The sequence below is a fragment of the Passer montanus genome, unplaced genomic scaffold (assembly GCF_014805655.1).
Source record: "Passer montanus isolate IOZ18808 unplaced genomic scaffold, ASM1480565v1 scaffold42, whole genome shotgun sequence".
NCBI lineage: Eukaryota > Metazoa > Chordata > Aves > Passeriformes > Passeridae > Passer > Passer montanus.
The window spans coordinates 4,314,279-4,332,655 of NW_024369041.1; the positions used below are offsets into that span (position 1 = coordinate 4,314,279).

The following is an 18,377-nucleotide window of genomic DNA, read 5'->3' on the forward strand; positions in this document are numbered from 1 at the left end:
GCTTTCCTTAACAGGGATACTTGGAGAAAGAAGCCAGAAAATTAAGGAGTCATGAACACAAATATCATCACTCACATTTACATGCAGTGCTAACCTCTTCCCCTGTCCATCACTTGACCTGGCACATGGCTGCCAGCCTCACCATGAACCTCAAGGATAACAAAACTGCACTGTGAAGCATTAAACTGCAGGGTTCGCTACACTTCCTTCATGTCTTTTTCCAAAAATCAATTTGAAGTTAAGCAGCAATGATACACCACATCACAAAGTGAAAACAAGATTTATATTGACCCTCTCTCTAAGCCAGGATTTGTCTATCGTGTTTCTTCCAGCACGAGGTTTTCAACAAAGAGGCAAAAAAGGAATCAAAGTGCTAACAATGTTTTAAGAAAGAAAATGCCCAAGGAGAGGCTGGAACACACAGAATGAGTTCTAAAAAATAAGAGGGTTTTCTATCCTTCTGATTTTGCTTTCCTGAATCATCAATGTATAGACAAAAGCACACACAAAATAAAACATGTTTCACTCGAGGAAAAATCCAGTGGCTTTGATCTAACAAACCTTGGCATTAATATATATAAAGTAGAACAGCTTGGGATTTTCTTCTGGACCTCTTGCTCTTGCGCTTGCATTTTTTTCCAAATTAGAATTTTAACACTCATGTTTCCTCTCCAGCTTAAATACATCATGAATATTCACATTGCTGGCTACAAACTAAGGTCATTAATTACACTATGTATAAGCAAATGTATTTCCAGTCCTGGGCTTCAACCTAATGAAGCACTTTTGATTTCTGGCTGCAATTTTCTTACCTGAAGGCCATCTGCTTGTCTCTGTGAGAAGCAAGGGTCCAGGTCAACAAAAAGCAACTCCTGGTGTTGGAGCAAATACAGCAGGAGGCCATTGTAAAGCCTTTGTTCTTCACAAGCCAAGGGACTGACAGGAATCCTAAAGGAAGAGGAGATGGATCAATTTTAGGAGCTCTCAGATCAGGGGCTGGGATGGCTCACACAGGGAGCCCTCCCAGCAGCCAAGGTAATCCAGGGAAGCAGCAATTGCTGGGACAGTGACCACTGGAGCTTGGTGGGGTCACAACAGCAGGACCTTCACAGGGGCAGAGCCCCAGCCTTGCTGCAATGGTTCACAACACAGTAAGTTTTTGTGGCAGCACAGCAGAGGAGGTAGAACCTGACAGGAATCCAGATGCAAGGTTTGCAAAATAAGGGTGAAAAGGACAGGCAAAAAAATAGCGCCCTATCAATCTGCCATTGCTCACTGGCACTGGAGTGGAAAGAGTGGGTTTGTTCTGCCTTCATTTATGAAGGTGAGCTGTGATCACTAGAATGTCTTATTGCCAAACAGTCTGGAAATAGGTACACAGGTCACCACAGGTAACAAACTGCTTCAGTGCATTCACTTATAAATCCACAGACATCAGACATATCAGCAAGTGGAAATTCCAGATGTTCCCATTACCCATGTTGAGTCTGAGTTGGGTTTTTTTCTTTCTTGCTTGATCTCCCCATAGTTTTTGGGTTTTTATGAACAGTGGTTGTATTTTTACTGTCCCTGTCAAGTCAGAACAATTTAATTAAAAGGATTCTTTATATAGGATTTAATTTCAACCCCTGAAGGACTTGTGTATTCCTCACCCCTGCCAACTATTTGGAAGCTTGGAGAACATTTACATAAATGCTGTGCCCTTAATGGAGCTTCTTCAGCCATGCTGCACCAACTCAGTTACACCCAGCACAATATTAATATTTAAAGAAGAAATTCATAAACTCTGGAGACTAATGTGGAGCATGAATACACCAGTCTTCCGTTTGCCAAATGAGTACATTCATTATTCATTTGCAATTTTAAAGTACAAATATACACATTGGGCCCAGTCCAATTGGTTTCACTCATGTTCCTCTTTTGTAAACTTACTGTTGTTTCTGTAAGGACTTAAGTTTGGGCTCCTTTTGGAAGCAGAAGATTTAAGCAGAGTTATATCCAGGTACAGCATATAGGGATTTACGGGATGAACAACTGTGTCATCAGTTCCTTCTTTAGGATTAGTTAACATTTCCCTTTCTTGCATTCTCATTTTTCTTGGGACGGACTCAGTTTCTCCACAATAAACAAGGCTGCTTGTAAAACCTGGTTGACTGAGCAATAGCCTTTGCTGCATACAACAATCCTAAGAGATTATTCATCACTTACCCAAACATCAACACCCTCAGCTCACAGGCCAGACAAGCAATATTTTTAGTCCTTTGTCTTCTTTTTCAGCTTATTCCATTAGCTTAGACATCTGTTCCTGAATGCACCTCTACCAGCTGTTAACTCCTTGCCAGAAGGAGCACTGCACAAGCTATTCAGGAAGATAAATGGCTCTCAGACCACTCATTGAGCCCTCCTTCCCCTTATTAGCAGCCTGTGTTTGAGTGCCCAGTTCTCATTCCCTCCTCAAACAGATCTAAACTATAGACTGGGATGAGACAGCTGACTCTGAGTATCAATGTCTCATCAGCAGATATTCATGGGTGACAACAGGTGTGCATTCCAAATATAGAGAATATACTCTGATTTTTCTCTTCAGCCACCTTCCACAATGACTTTCAATTAATTTTGTGCAATAATCACTTCCTGTCTATTCAGATACTTCTGCTGCTACCAGAAGCTGCATTATTGGGGTGACAGTAAAGGGGAGCCAGGTTCCCACACTGCTAAATCCAGACACGTGATCCTAGGAAGAGCAGAGCTACTGAGGTGTATTCTGCACTTCCCTACAAAAGCCCCATAATCAGTTCCAGTACAAATCCCAGTAGAACACACTGTGAATAAGAAGCAAGTAAAACTTGACCATCAGGAATTAGCTACTGGTTTTCTTGAGTGAGTCTAGATGTTTCAAAGCTGCTTTGCCACAAAGTGCAGCCTAAAAAGTCCACACAAGTCCCTTGCCTTGGCTTGGTCCAGGAGATCTGCCAAGGTTCCCTGCTGCCACAGGCTTGCTGCACATTTACAGAAACAATGAGTCAAAGTGAGTGGAAGCAAACAGCTGGCTGGCTGGAGTCCTTGTGCACTCATGCAAGAATTGCTTACTGGGACCAGAACTAAAAATCTCTTTACCAAGATGAAGCATAACAAAGTATCCATGGAAATTTAAGTAACATCAGTCAGAGTTCTCATAAAAGCACAGCAACACTTTCTCCTGGGCATTTACAGATACTACGAGGACAAAATCAGGAGTTTTCCATGATACTCTAACTAGATTTTCAATATAATACCTGTGCTAAACCTTATAATTTTTGTGTTACAATAACCATAGTTACAAATCACAAAGTATGTGCAGTTTAGGTTTACAATGTACAAAGTTGAATATTCTACTTTTGTGGTCCCAAGGTCCAAGAGTGTTCTGTGTTGTAACTACAGAATATTCCCACCCAGTCACTTCAATGAAACTATAAACATGACAGATCTCCACAAAAAAAAGTGCCAAAATATTGAGATAGGTGATAATCATAGACAGAATTTACACTTCAATATAAATAGGTAAGTAAAAAGGCTCATAAACAGCTTTTAGTTGTTCAGTGTCAAAGAATGAATAAGTAATTTCACAAAAATGCAGATTGCCAGGATACAAGAACGGTTTTAACACTGCAATGAATTTATGCTGTATGAGGAACTGCCATTACCTCCAGAAGGTTAATTCCAGCAATTGCATGGAGTACACATTTCTGTGGATTAGATCTAGAAGCAGTTTTTTTCCATAACCTTCACATTTACACCGAACAACAATAGCAAGTACTACCCAACATGTCCCAATTTCCTACACACTGGCTGCCAAATGTTTCATAATGTGCCAGATAATTGCACTAATTCTTGCTCTGAAAGACATAAAGGATATTTATGACTTTTTCCCCTGTGTCAGCAGATATGATTTGCCACAGCTGACTACCTTGAATTTCGCTGCTGTACAGGACAATTCCAGTGATTTATTCTGAATCATTGAAGGCCTCAGGTCACTCAGCAGGAAGTGGTATAGAGCAATCTCACTGACAGTGCCAGTTTCAAGGCTCTCCTCTCCACCCAAGTACCAAAAAGGTGATTTTTCACAACCCTAGAAGGTAACTCAACAAGCACAGCACCACAGTGTTAAATGTTTTACAAAAAAAAAAAAAAACAAAAAACCCAAAAAAAAAAAAACCCAAAACCTGAGTTCCAGATTTACTGGGTTGTCTCCTGGAGCTGGTGAGATCAGAGTGACTGTGAAGAGCTGAAGATAGCATTTACAGGGCAGACATACTTCTATTTATGGTAGCTGTTGTCATGACAGGTCACTGGCAGGGAAACTCTGTGCTGATTGCTTTCAAGGCTTCTCAGACAGGTCATTGCCACAAGTGCTCAGTTTAGCACTGAATGTACTTTAAAAGCAGGCAAAGGCACATGTTCAGAAGGAGCTGGGCCATGTCCCAGAACAGTGGGATATTTAAAAACTGAAGCAGCTCATCAATCAATAAGGGAGCACACTGGATTCTTACGTGCAGATAGAGGAATCAGTGGGCACATGCTGGGATAATTTGGGAATGGAGAAAAAGGAACAAAGTCTTCTTGCATGCATGTGCACGCACAGAAGCCCTAGGTGAGAGCAAATTTCACCTGATGGCAGAAAAGTGACAGTCAGTGAGGGGCTTTTTGAGTTAATGTGGGGGCCAAGGGATTGATTCTTGGTGAAGGCTTTTTTGCATCAGCCAATGCTCATAAGTATCACCACAGAACTACTCCACAGGTGAGAGCAAATTTCACCTGATGGTAGAAAAGTGACAGTGAGGGGCTTTTTGAGTTAATGTGGGGGCCAAGGGATTGATTCTTGGTGAAGGCTTTTTTGCATCAGCCAATGCTCATAAGTATCACCACAGAACTACGCCAAGCACTGATAAATAAACCTCATCTGTCTCCACTCATTTACTGACTTTAGTATTCAGATATTAAGGAACTTGGGGTCTGGTTGCAGAACTGCTTTGCTGCATTGCTGAATATCCTCCATGGTGAGGTTGTTTTCCCCAGAGGACAGAGTGGCATAGTTCCAACCACACCACATCTTGTTAGATTCACTTCCCTTCCTGTGCTTTTGTTAAAGATATAAACTTGTATCCCGTCCAAAGGTCAGATTCTGGTAGACCTGGTAATAAAACCACAGAGCAGGAAAACAGAGACCACATATAGAGACCTATGAAACACCAGCAAGGCTTAACAGTCCATTTCCACAAAACAAAGCTTGTCATTGATGCTGGGCACCAATTTTGCTGAGTATATACTTTTAAAATTAACCTGGCTTGCCATAAAACACCCAACTGAATAACGAGGCCTTTTTACTGCATGCAGGATATTAATGGCTAATAAATATACTTTGTAAAGTGTCATTGCCTTATAGCACATATTAACCTGGCATGGCTGTGATCCACTAGAACAAAGATTCACCAGTTGTAACAGGTGTAAGTATTTTAACATCCTCTAGTGTCAACAGTGAAAGGGAAAATCCTCCATTATCTGATCACACTAGGCTGTTCCTTCTTGTCACCTTGAGTTGCATGGCATGTTGTCCCACTCCTCATTTTTTAGCTTCCAGTTTTGTGCCCACTCACCATCACCCCACACACGACTCCTCTAGCTCCAGCCAAGCTCTCACTGCTTCCAAGCTCTGCTTGGACATCAATTTGAATTAGCAGCAAGGGCAGAATGAGTTGCTTCTCTTTCTTGATAAAAGGGATTAATTTCTCTGATATCAAATACTGTTACAAGGTCAAAGTGGAGGGCAAGCTTTTCAGAATCAAATCCAACAACTAAGTAGCCCCCACTGCCAGCAGTGATCTTGGCTCAGAAAAGAGAAGTAGCTGTCACGAAACAGCTCTCTATCCCTCATGTCTCTTCATCCAGTTTCTTACTTGAGGCTTGCCCTGTAGTCAGCACCCGACAGAATGGAAGTGATCAGCCAGCTCAGAGCCTGCCACATCTGCCCACAATACACCACATAAACACTGAGCTCACAAAATGCTCCCCTGTCTGTTGGACACAGAGTTACGACAGAAAGCCTCCCTGTGAGGTGTGACCTTGTTGTGCTGTTTGAGGCAGATGAGTAGAGAGGACTCACTTGAACAGAGCAGGTCCAAACACGATGGCCAGGTTTTCCAGAGTCATGAAATTCACTGCGCTGTAGGTTGCTACCTTTAACAGGAAGGCAGACAGGAACTGGAGAAGGTTTTGATGGGCTTTGGGCAGGCAGCTGAGCAACTGTCTCAGGTTCTCTATGCATTCTGTTGTGTTGATTTTGTGCTCTGGGGAAAAAAAGGGGGAAAAAAAAGGAAAAAAAACCAAACTTATAACCTTATAACATAGATATTCCTCATATCAACACAATTTCATTACAAACATTAGATATAAGTAAGAAGGAAGATTTTAAAATATATTAGAACAAAGGAAAGAATAAATAGGTCTCAAACAAGGATTTTGTACACTAAATTTTGATATATGTTTTTCACTTATGAATATTTCAAAACCATAGATTTTCCAGATATTGAGTTTTACACTCACTGTTTCTGATATTTTTCCTCTTAAGGCAGAATCATCCAGCACTTGCTGCTTTCCTAATGAAATTGCAGGCAGGAGTCATGTACCTGAACCCTCAAAGCTGCCTTGAAAGACAGTACAAGGTTGTCAGCCTTGACTCTCCCAAGAGATTTTACACATGCTGTATGATTCTCATTAAGAGGAATGAGAAATTGTAGCCTTTCAGCCCCACATCATCTTCATTTCCTGACTAATTGGTAGCTCTCAGACTCAAAACATCTTTGCTCTATAAATATGCAACTGCAGTTACACAAGAGATGCTTAAAATTCTAAATTGGGGATACTTAACATTTTCTTGGTTCTTATTCTTCAAAGAAGGGTAACAAGGCAGAAAATGGGTTCACAAACAACTCCATTTGATCAGCAGTTCCGTATCAGTAGGATAAATTCTCCTGGTTACTAGAATTGAGATGACAGTACTGCTCAATAATTGGCAGCTGATGCTCAAATTTGCCATAGATCACCAGGACACATCTGCGTAGCTTTGACATTGCTTATAAGCAAATCATGCCCTTGAGGGTAATTTTAGCCCTAAAAAACACATTCTGCACAGGCCAAGGCCCATGGTGCTCAACTGATTAATGAGTGAAATGGAAAAGGGGACGAAGAGGAAAAAATAACTTTAAAAAATAACAGCAAGACTGTCTAGGGTAGAAAAAAATAGGTGCTCATCAAAGCCCGATGGGTTGTTCTGCATAGACTTTCACAGTTCATAAAACTGCTTCCTTTCTCTTTCTTTGTAAACTCCTACATGGGCACTTCGAACAAAAGCAGCCTGCAAAGTAACCCACAAAACCCACTTATTTGTATGCAAACACCTGAATTAGCTACCAGTCAGAACCACCGGGCAGACTGAGAGCAGAGCTCAGCTGCTGCAGGCATGAATGGGGAACAGGCAGTGGGCTCTGGGGTGCTCTGGGCTTTGCATGCTGCTCCACGCATATGAGGACTGGAAAAATAAATGCTAAGTAAAATTACAGTTCTGAATAAGAAGAATGATGTGCAGAAAAACCTCCTTTAACAGGGAAGGTTAAATTAATAAGAGGCTTCATCTTGGAAAACAGAGAAGCAAGGCAGTGACTATATAAAGACACAAGCAGAATTATGGTGGTGATTGCATTAAAACTAAAAATATTATCTCAGTGACTAGTATGGTATACAATTTAAAAAAGAAAGCATGCAGAAGAAGAGCTTTCTCAAAGAAAACAGGATTGGATTGCAGGATTCATTGCCACAGGAAGGAAGGGAATCCAAAAGACTTAATGAATTTTAAAAAGACTGTAGACAAGTTCATAGATGCCTGGTCCCTCCAAAGCAATTAAACATCAGCTTCAGGTTAAGGAAACACAAAACTTTGTTTATAGAAAGTGTGATGAACACATTATCTGTCACTGCCAGAGAATGGACAGAGGCTTGGAAGGTGCCCGTTCTGTACCTTGGAAAGTTTTTAACAAGCCAGAACAAATATTGTCTGGAAAAACAGCCACTGGTAGTTCTTTCAGAAAGAGCTTCAGGAGACTGGCCACAGAATCAACATCTCCATCGTTAATAAGGTCTACTTTTTCCCCTTGATTGTACTTCTGCCTCAATGCCTTGATTTTATTTGCTGAGCCACCAACCCGAAATATACCGACACGCTCCAGACCTGTGTAAGGAATACAGAACAGTCAGCAGTGGTTGTTTGCTTTACCACATCCTTGTGATGAGAACTGGGGTTCAAAAAGCAAGAGCTCCTTTAAGAAAGCCCAATAATTGTAAATAAGGATTTCCCAGCATTTACAGCTGAAAAGGAAAGCTTAAACAAAGAATATCAGTTTCCAGAAGCTAAACAGGAAAAATATGAACTTACCAAATACCTCCAGGTACTCCACCATCTGTGTCACAAGAGAAGGAACCCCACATTGCTCTGCATCCTCTACAAGGGTTTCCAGAGGAACACCAAATGTGCTTCCTTCTCTGCTGAGCTGCAGCTCTGGTGAAACCTTATTTGTTGTGTGCCTAACTTGTATAGAAGAGAGTGATTGCTGGGGAATAAAAACAGCAAGTGGTAAACAGTGACTGGCTTTTATTATTTTAACCTCCAAAGATCTACAACTTTGGTAAAATGATTGCCTTCTTTGTAGCATCTTAGTAGAGATCTTATTTCTACTGTATATTCTTACTAATATTTTCCTGCAGAGCTGAGATGAGACCTGTGATGGGGTAAACTCCAGTAAAGTTCCCTCACCACTGAAGTCAGGGAAAATGGGGCCTTGTGTTGAGGCAGATGGGCTGTTCAGGACAGAGAGGGGTCACTTCACCTCAAAAGGGCCCCAAAAGTCAGGAAAAAGCTGACCTTGTGCTGATGCACAGCCTTCCAACTCCATGAAATTTGTGAATTTATACCGAATTCCTTAGGATAAAAACCGCAGGATTATGAAGGAACCAAAGTGGAATTTAAGCAGCAGCCATGGCACAAGCCTCAGAAGGGGTTCCTTTCTGCTCACACAATTACTCCAAATTTCTTACCCCAACAACTGATGAAAAAGCATAAGAAATCTCAAACAGCTTGCACTTTTCATCCTGTCTGATGAAGGAAGCTGCTTTTCCATCCTAGCAGGGCATGGGCTGGGGAGTTTGTGGGCTCTGGTGGGGGCCCTGTCCCTGAGGGTGGCTGAGGGACCTATAGTCAGGGAAAATAGTCGGGAAGATGGGGCCTTGTGTTGAGGCAGATGGGCTGTTCAGGACAGAGAGGGGTCACTTCACCTCAAAAGGGCCCCAAAAGTCAGGAAAAAGCTGACCCTGTGCTGATGCACAGCCTTCTACCTAACTCCTGAAGATACAAAATGCAGGGTTATGAAGGAACGAGAAGTGGAATTTAAGCAGCAGCAATGGCACAAGCCTCAGAAGAGGTTCCTTTCTGCTCACCCAGTTATTCCAAATTTATGATGTTTCTTCCAAACAACTGATCAAAAGCATAAGAAATCTCAAACGGCTTGCACTTTTCATCGTGTCTGATGAAGGAAGCTGCTTTTCCATCCTAGCAGGGCATGGGCTGGGGAGTTTGTGGGCTCTGGTGGGGGCCCTGTCCCTGAGGGGCTCTGTGAGGGCAGGGCTGCCCCGGGTGGGCGCAGCCAGCTCTGCAGCCCCTCAGGGCCACCTGGGGGTCTTTAAAAAGATATTTCTAAATAGATGCTTAGATAGATTTAAAAATAAATATAATAACTATATATTTAATAATAATATCCCTCAGGAATATTTTTAAAAAGGGGAAATTCTGCCCGGCACTCTGGAAGGAGTCCTGGCTGCCCTGCCCTCTTTCCCACCTCCCCTAAGCCCCTTGCTTGCCTTGCAGGAGGTGCCATGACCCACAATAATTGCTGTATTTTGTCCTCACGTTCATACCAGGCAATGAGAGCAGAAGTCCAAACCAACACCTGGATTTACCATTTCTGCACTAGGACTATTTAAACAGTATCTAAGTGGTATTTTTAATTTATTTTTTTTTTTAGCATTATCTCAAACCAACCTCTTTTTCAAAGTTTTTTATTACTATGTTTTCAGAAGGAAAAGGAAAAGATTTTCCCATGGGTTTGAAGCTGAACTGCTGTAGTGAAGCTGTTTTCCACACATGCCTGCAGCAAAGCCATGAGCTGGAGCTCCAGGCCAGCCCTGCTGCCATGGCAAAAGCACACACAGCACTTGAAACACCCCAGGCCATTTTGCTCTTTCAGTACATAGGAAAGCTTAGACTGTGATATTAGCATTACAGCATGAATAGTTATCTAAAAAGAATGAATATCAGCACGTGCCAAACATATTTTACAACATTTTTGTATACAAGCTACGAGGTGTTACAAAAAGCCTCTAAAATATCTGAGCACCATGGCTGTAAATCCCTCCCTTTTCCCTTCTCAGATGCAGCAGCCCCTCAGCCTTCTCAGACAGGAGGAAGGGTGTGAGAAAGGAGCCAAGCAGCCAGATTTAAGTTCACTTACGCAAATGGAAAGGGAGGCGCCTGCTCCCATGTCAGGCTGCAGCAGAGTGCCAGTGTTTCAGTATTTCAGCTGTGCTGCTCCAAGGCACCATCACCTTTCTTCCCCTCCACAAAGCCGTGCAGCCTGGCCAGAGCTAACTGCAGCCATTGGGCTGTTCCTCTGCAATTAACTTATCATAGTATAATTGCTAGGCATCACCTTAATCAGTGGTTTCCCTCCAGAGCTGGTGGAAGGTAGAAATTAACTGGTAGTAAAAGAGGGCTCCTCGCAGCCAGCACTTCCCTGTGGAGGCACCTTGCACAAGCTGAGGGCTGAGCTACCACCAGGAGATGTTTCCATGGCACCTACCACACACAATGCCACGGCTTCCCAAGCCACACTGATCCTGGGCCTGATATTTGCTCCTGAGTGGGTTTCTGCAGTGCAGGTTTGCAGATATTCCTGCTGTCCCTCCTGCCTACTACAGCAGCAAGGAAAATATTATGAGGTGGACCTCTGTATACACATTATAGCTATTTGTTTATATAACACATACACAAGGATTTTGGCCAACACATGGGCAAGGACCCATCCAGTTATTTTAAAATATGAAGATGCAATTAAGCCTAGCACCCTTTATAATTGTTTCAGATACAAAATCTTGTCCTGGAAAATAAGTCATAAAGAAGCAATGTTGCAGTAAATCTAATTAAGGAAGACTTTAAACACAAGTTTAGGAGGTACGTGTGAAACAGAAGCAAAACACACAAGGCAAAAAAATGGTGGAGGTGCTGAGCCAGACCCCTTGGTGGAGCACTAGAAAAATCAGGATTTACTCCAACACCATATCGGTGCAGCACAGATAGCAAAGACAGCTCCCTCTTTCTTAGCAGGAGGAATACCACTTAAAAACTAGAGCAGAATTTTAGCCCACTTACCTCTTCACAAGATCCCACAATAAGGTCTGAAAAATGCTGTGGTTTAGGGCTTCCTTCTTTCCTCTACCTATGGAGCTAGCAGCAGAAAAATCCACACACTCCTCACCACCCCTCAGCCTGACCTGTCTCTGCAAACAACCTCCACCTGTGCCCATTTAGCCTGTTAAAAACGCTGTGCCCATCAGCACAGCTGTGGACATTTAACCTGTTAAAAATGCTGTGCCCATCAGCACAGCTGTGGACTTTTAACCTGTTAAAAATGCTGTGCCCATCAGCACAGCTGTGGCCATTTAGTGTGTTAAAAATGCTGTGCCCATCAGCACAGCTGTGGCCATTTAGCCTGTTAAAAATGCCATGCCCATCAGCACAGCCGTGCTTGTTCAGCCTGGCCTCATCCCTGCAGCCAAGTCCCACCTGTGCCCACCACCACAGCCGTGCCTGCTCAGCCTGTTCAAACTGCTGGGCCCACAGGAGGTCCTGGGGCTGATGGTGCTGTACCCCAACACTGCTAAATATGAGTGATACAAGAGAAGAAAGCGTGTTGGCCCTCCATATCAGCAGTGTGAGTGCCCTCTCACTGGGTGGTTTCTGTGCTCGTGGCTGGCAGGGCACAGGGGGCATTTTGGTGTGACATCCCCTCCCTGCTGCAGCCAGCTCCTCTGCCCAGCTCCTCTGCCCTGAAACCCTTATTTGCTGTGCTTGCAGGGCAGCTGGGGCAGCAGCTCCCCCACCTTTGCTTGGTCCCTTTGGACAGACCAAAGCACCAGGCACAGAGTCGCCTTAGCTAGCCGTGCCTCTGAGCCTGCAGCAGTCTGCACTCTGCAGAGAAACATGTCACAAAAAGGCCTGTGCAAAACCTACAAAATTAAAAGAAACAAAACATATTCAACTCTCTCTTTTCTCCCTGCCCCATAGCACATTTTGATTTTCCATCTTACTAGGTGCCACAGGAGTCATCCGGCTGACATGCTTCAGCTCCACGTGTAAACTGTGTGCACACACCTTTCAAACAACAAATTCTCCACCTGAGCAGCAAACACAAATTTCATCTGTTGACCCACGGCAGGGCAAACAAGGCAGCAGCCACCGCGATCAACCCCTGGGTCGGGACTGCCCCTGTGACTGCAGTTATTGAAGAATCTGCTCTCAGGTGCTGCCTGCGCGCCGGGCTCGGGGAGGATGCGGCCAGCCCCGCTCCCGGAGCCCGCAGCAGCTAGAGGGCACACGAGGCTTGCAGAGAGGGGTCCTGCCAGCCCCGGCCCTGGCCAGGGTTCTCCTTTCCATCCGCAGGGATGGTTTCTCCTCGCATCGCGGTTGTGCAAAGAGCAGGAGGCTGCAGGCAGCGCAAATTAAGTAGAACTGCTCATATTGTGTAGCTGAAGTTCCAGCCCTTCCTTCGCAAGCTCTGGATCAAAGGCAGCCCCTGCAGGACTTCAGATGTGTGAAAAGGATGTGTGGTGCTTTGAGAAGCCACCCTGACTTCAAGGGCCGCGTCTAAATTAAAACCAAAGCCCTTGGTCTGGCAGCACCCTGCTGCCCAGGGGAAGGCTTGTGAGGAAAGGCAGTGCCCCAGCCTGGCTGTGTGAGCGGCTGGACCAGCTCCAGGGGCTGCCTTTGTACTCTCCCCACTGGGGCCACCCCTCCAGCTGCTGAATGGGCTGCTTGTGAGGGTTGCTGATGTTTCACAAAGATAGAGAAAGGATAAACATGAAAAGAAAACAGGAAAGTTTACTTTTGCTCCTTAGAAAACCAGGTTTTCACAGCAGCATTAGGAACAGCAGGATCCCTGTGAGAGAGGGCAGAGGTAAATCCACTGTCGGCAGCAGTGAAAAACAACAGCAGCAAGAAAAATAATTAACTGAGGCTTCATGGTTCATTGAAGTTTTCCTTCAAAGCTGCAAGCAGCCTGCTCTGCTAACTTGGTGATCTGTGTCTCAGCTTCAGGAGTCTCCAAGCATCCAGCCAAGGAGGAGAGAAATCCCTTGGTGGTGGGCAGGAGCCGAGCAGGGCGTGCGTGCCCCCAGGGATGTGATGGGGACAGTCCTGCCGTGGCCCACACCCAGCTGGAGAGGCTCTGGTGCCTCTGGATTAGCGGCAAACACTGGGACAACCAGCTCTGCTGATGCCAGCTGCAGGCTTCAGGAAGGCACTGTCATGCTATGATACATCAGTTGCTCCACCTCAGCCTTGAGAACCCTTGGGAGCTAAGCCCATAAAAGCATCCCTGAATTATCACCAAGAACAGTCAGGGCTGATACACACGGCTGAGATTCTGTCAGACAAACCTGTATTACTGGCTTTCAAAGCAGGTTTTCACCTCACACAGCATTTGTATATTTTATCCCAAATCATCAGGAGCTGCTCTAAACAGTAAACTTGGTAAATTCTTAAAATTTGCACATTTTATAGTATATGGACCTGGTAGATAAACTATAGGGCTTCTCAAGTTCATCAGGAGCTGCTCTAAATGGTAACCTTGGTAAATTCTTAAAATTTGCACAAAATTTTATAGTATATGGACCTGGTAGATAAACTATAGGGCTTCTCAAGCAAAAGGAAAAAATAGCAATAAGAGCTACAACCAAGACAGAAGTGGACATGGAAAAATGCATCTCGTATTAGGTAATCATTGGCAAGAAATGAGGCATCTCTCTCCCTTGCTTACTACAGTATCAATATAAGTTTTCCTACATTTCAGCTGGTAAAAGTCATAGCAGAGACGTAAGGACTGGTTGCCACACATCCTTCATCACAACAATCTGATTGCCAACCCTGCCTGCTCGCCAAGTTAAATTACCAGCAAGGAAGAGTTGCTGTCCTGACAAGAAAGCAGCTCTCCCCTGCTGCTACTTGCACTGCTTTTTGCTGTGCCCATGGGAAGAGCACACAGGCCACAACACCTCCTGCCAGGCAAGCCCTTGTCAGCCCAGCAGCGTCCCCTCTGACTTGATTTCTGCTCAGGTGGTCTCTGGAAGTGGATGCCCGGGGCAGAGATGGGTGTGCCTGCAGAGCCAGGGCCAGCCAGGCACACGGGAGCTGCTTCTCCTCCAGCAGCCAGGCACACAGGAGTGCAGAGCTGTGCCTGAGCAGATATCCCTGAGTCACAGCAAGGCTCCTTCCACTGGAGACAGCACCTGGCAGCCTTGGAGCTGCTTCTCTCTATCTGAGCCCATCTCTGGCAGGGGAGGTGTTGGTGTCCTGAGGTGGCTCAGCTGAGCCTGTTTCCAGGCAGCTGAATTACAAGGCATGTGGAGAACTGCCCAATGAAACAGTGGGAGGCAAATGCTCAGACTGCTTGCTGGCCCTTTTTTTTTTTTAATTTTTTTTTTGGTCTTCCCAGCCCATTAAACCTTCTAGCATCATCTTTCTTTTAAAGGCTTTTGAAAAGCCTGCAGAAAGCTGCACAATTCCTTGGCAGTTTTGTGGAAGGGAAAGTGACTGGCAGGGGACAGATCGATAACTGCCAGTATTCCTCTCTCGGAGTGAAATGTCATGAAGGTTGTTTTGGAGCCTGCCTCTCTCTGCTTCCTGTTTTGAATTTCATTTTCTTCCTCTAATCTCCACCTGGCACTTAAACCTCTTCATTTTCTTGATGCTGTTCCAGGGAAAACAAGTCAGCATTCAAAATGCAGCATTGCTTCATTATCTAAAGGCACTATCATGCTGTTGTTGCTAAAGAGCAGAACACCAGCAAAAATAGCCACAAGCTAAAAACTATTGTAATGAAGCAAGTAGAGCTCTTTTTCAGGTCCTACAAATTATTTGAAGTCTGTATTTCTATTATATTTCAGTCTATATCATGAAATTTGCTGATTCCAGGTTAATTTCTCCAAGAAACAGAAAGATGAAAAGAAAAACACAAAGTAACACAAAATTTTTTGCAATCATGGTTTGCTCCCTGTCTGCCCATTTTCAAAGGGAATTTGAAATGTTGTATTAGTTTCAGCAAAAATTGCAAGTACCAGGCCAGTTTTTGCATCCCAAATCATCCTCCCAGGAAGACAGACCTCCCATGAGGCTCCATCCACAAACTGCTGCTGGTTTCTGACAGCTTCCCACAGCTGAAGGGAGGCTCAGATTCCAGCTTCAGCTCCAGACAGCTCATGGGGTATTAATCTCTTGCTGAAGCAATTATCTCTGGCACCATATGCTACCATTTTTCCTAAATAATACTGTTTCAACACAAAATTGCCTCTTTGAAGAGCTGTAAATAGGTAAGACAGGATTAGTCCTTGCCTCTTCTCCCCCTCTAGCTTGCACAGCACCTGAGGTGGAGATAAAAAAAAGAAAAGGAGAAAGTAGAGGCTTCAGCATCCTCTTGCACCATGGACACTGTCCTAGCCCATGGAAAAGTCATGCTTGCACAGCACCTGAGGTGGAGATAAGAAAAGGAGAAAGTAGAGGCTTCAGCATCCTCTTGCACCATGGACACTGTCCTAGCCCATGGAAAAGTCAGGCAGAGGCAATTTTTCCTTTTTATTTCTCCAATGGCATAGAACCACTGCTTACTGGTTGATCTCAAAAGAGTTGCTCCTATTATGTTCAATAAGCTCTGCTTTATGAGGTCTTGTGATACTAGTTCTTGAACAAAATTGGAGAAAACTCAAAAAAATAATCTCAAAATGCAGACCTTTCCCCCAGAGGAACTGAGATGGCAGCAGCATCTCCATCAAGCTTTCCAGTTTCAGCTATGATAAAACCCTATTTGGAGCTATTCAGTCTGTCATATGAAAATTCAGGTCTCCTGTTTCTAATGCAACAAGGTAATGCTCTGCTCAGTGGGAATTCCTTCTTCCCATCTCTCTCTCCCAGGAATCTTTTTGGTAGCTAAAATTCATACACCCAGAAGAGTGACTTCCTAATAGTTTCATATCATGGAAACACCAGGGAGGAACCAGATTGTCAAACCTAGTCTCACAAATATATTTTTTGTTCCCTACTTTTTCATAGTACCTCCACATGACTCTGTTTAACTTGAAGCAAATGTTATTTAATTAAGCATTTTTCTAATCTCTTGCACAACCTCATACAAAGCATTTATTGTAATTCACAGAATCTGAGAAAGACATGCCAGGTGATTTCAGTTATCCCAATGTGGGAGGATGATCACCCAAGTAATGCAAAACAGGGACACAGCCACTCAAACCCAGGGACATTTTAATTAAAAAGCAAAGTAATTTGCTTCCAATGAAAGACAGCATGGCCTAATCCAACCTGATATGCCTGTCACATATCAAAATTTAAAGTTATAACCACACAAACCCACACAATTTAGATACAATCTGTAAATGCAAAGCTGGTTAGAGCATTGGCCATTTACAAAATGGGGTGTAGGTATTCATCTTGTTACTCAGCTGCATCTGGTCTCTGCTGTTAATCACTGAAAACGTGTTTATTTTTCAACATGAGCTGTATGTGACACGGGAAAGGAGAAAAGAGGTTAGGCAGATAATTTTGCAGCCTGCAACAAGACAAACAAGAGAGGAAAAGACATTAGCTTGAATTAAGTGAAATTGAGTTTAGAAGTTTAACTGTGACCAGGTAAGATTAAGGTTGGAGCCAAAGGCAGAGGAGAAGAGCATTTGCTGCAGTCACACTGCAAAGCAGCTCACACAGGAACTGCCCTGAGCTCCTTCCCAGCCATGCAGCACATACAGTACATTGTGCCAGCAGTTACACCTGAGCTCACACCACAGAAACATCCAGCTGGTCTTGGGGAAAATAAAAGCAAAAAGCATTTTCAGAGGTTCTGTGAGTGCATTTACAGCAACGCACCCACAACAATGCAGCTGGATGCTTTAAGCAAGCACTTTGGCTGGCAAAAAACACAACTTGAAACTATGGCCTGGAAAACATGAAATGGCACTAGGGCTAATAAAGTCTGCTTGGACTGGTGTGATTATTTAACACTAATGAAAAAAGCCCAAGCAAGCATACTCCACACATTGAACACAGATAGTTAAAGCTGAACAGAGTTATTGTAAGAAGCTATGGACACTCTAAGGAAAATTAACATAAAATGCTGCTGCAGAAAATGTGAGGACATACAAGAAAGGAGTCAAGCTTTCCCCACAGAGCCATGGGAGTGACAGCAAACCAGGAACAGCAGCTACTCTGAGAAACTTGAAATCACTATGTCATGGCACAGAGCTTAAACTAGGGAATCTTTAAAGGTCCCTTTCAACTAAAGTCATTCTCTGATTTAGTTCCTGCAACAAAATCATTGCATGGTACAGAGCAGTTCAAGTTGAGCATGTGTGTATCACCTCTGAACTGTTTTGATTGCTTAAAAGCCAACATTTAAAAGAACAAATACCTTCATCCAAAAAAACCCTTTTTCTTGTATGAAGACTGACACATCTTTAACTTCACTCTTCAATTTAATTGAATCTGCAGCAAAGCATCACTGAAATGAGTCCTCGAGTTTGAGAAATTCTGTTTCATGGGAAATCAATTTTTTCTAATTTCTCTGTCCTGTTCAACTGGATTTCTGTATAATTTCTAATTCTACCATTTCTAATCTGTGTGGTATCATGCTCAGCCAAACATATTCACCATAAGTATATGTGAAAGGCCCTCCTGATTGACCTGAAGTGAAATATCTCTCCAATAAAAAAATACCTCCATGTCAGTTTAATGCTATGCAAACATCTCCATCAATTTTTATAGCTCTTACTCAGCACATTGTTCAATGTCAGTGCTGGATGCAGGAGTCCAGGATCAGCATGATGTAGACAAATTAACAGCCACCAAAGGAATGTAATCTCTTTCTGCAGCTAATGATAAAGCCCATCAATTCAGCAAGGCACAGAGTACACTTTAAATCTAATAATATTTCACAGTTTCATTTGTCTTGTGTTTCAGCAAC

The 18,377-nt window shown here is 43.5% G+C and overlaps 1 protein-coding gene across 7 annotated transcripts in view; it reads right to left on the reverse strand.

The window, feature by feature from the left end:
* LOC120507258 (protein FAM13A-like) overlaps window positions 1-10,846 on the reverse strand; it is a 51,201-nt gene extending 40,355 nt beyond the window's left edge. For 5 of the 7 annotated variants that reach the window (XM_039719655.1, XM_039719654.1, XM_039719656.1 and 2 more), the window contains exons 1-5: window positions 10,593-10,845; window positions 8,465-8,639; window positions 8,051-8,260; window positions 6,140-6,323; window positions 813-948 (exon numbers count right to left, since the gene is read on the reverse strand). In XM_039719655.1, the coding sequence (XP_039575589.1) occupies window positions 813-948; window positions 6,140-6,323; window positions 8,051-8,260; window positions 8,465-8,639; window positions 10,593-10,622 (735 nt within the window). In that variant the 5' untranslated portion in view covers window positions 10,623-10,845. Of the gene's footprint in view, window positions 1-812; window positions 949-6,139; window positions 6,324-8,050; window positions 8,261-8,464; window positions 8,640-10,592 lie in introns of all 7 variants that reach the window. The other 2 variants (XM_039719657.1, XM_039719653.1) reach the window with 2 other exon arrangements.
* Window positions 10,847-18,377: the final 7,531 nt, after the last annotated feature.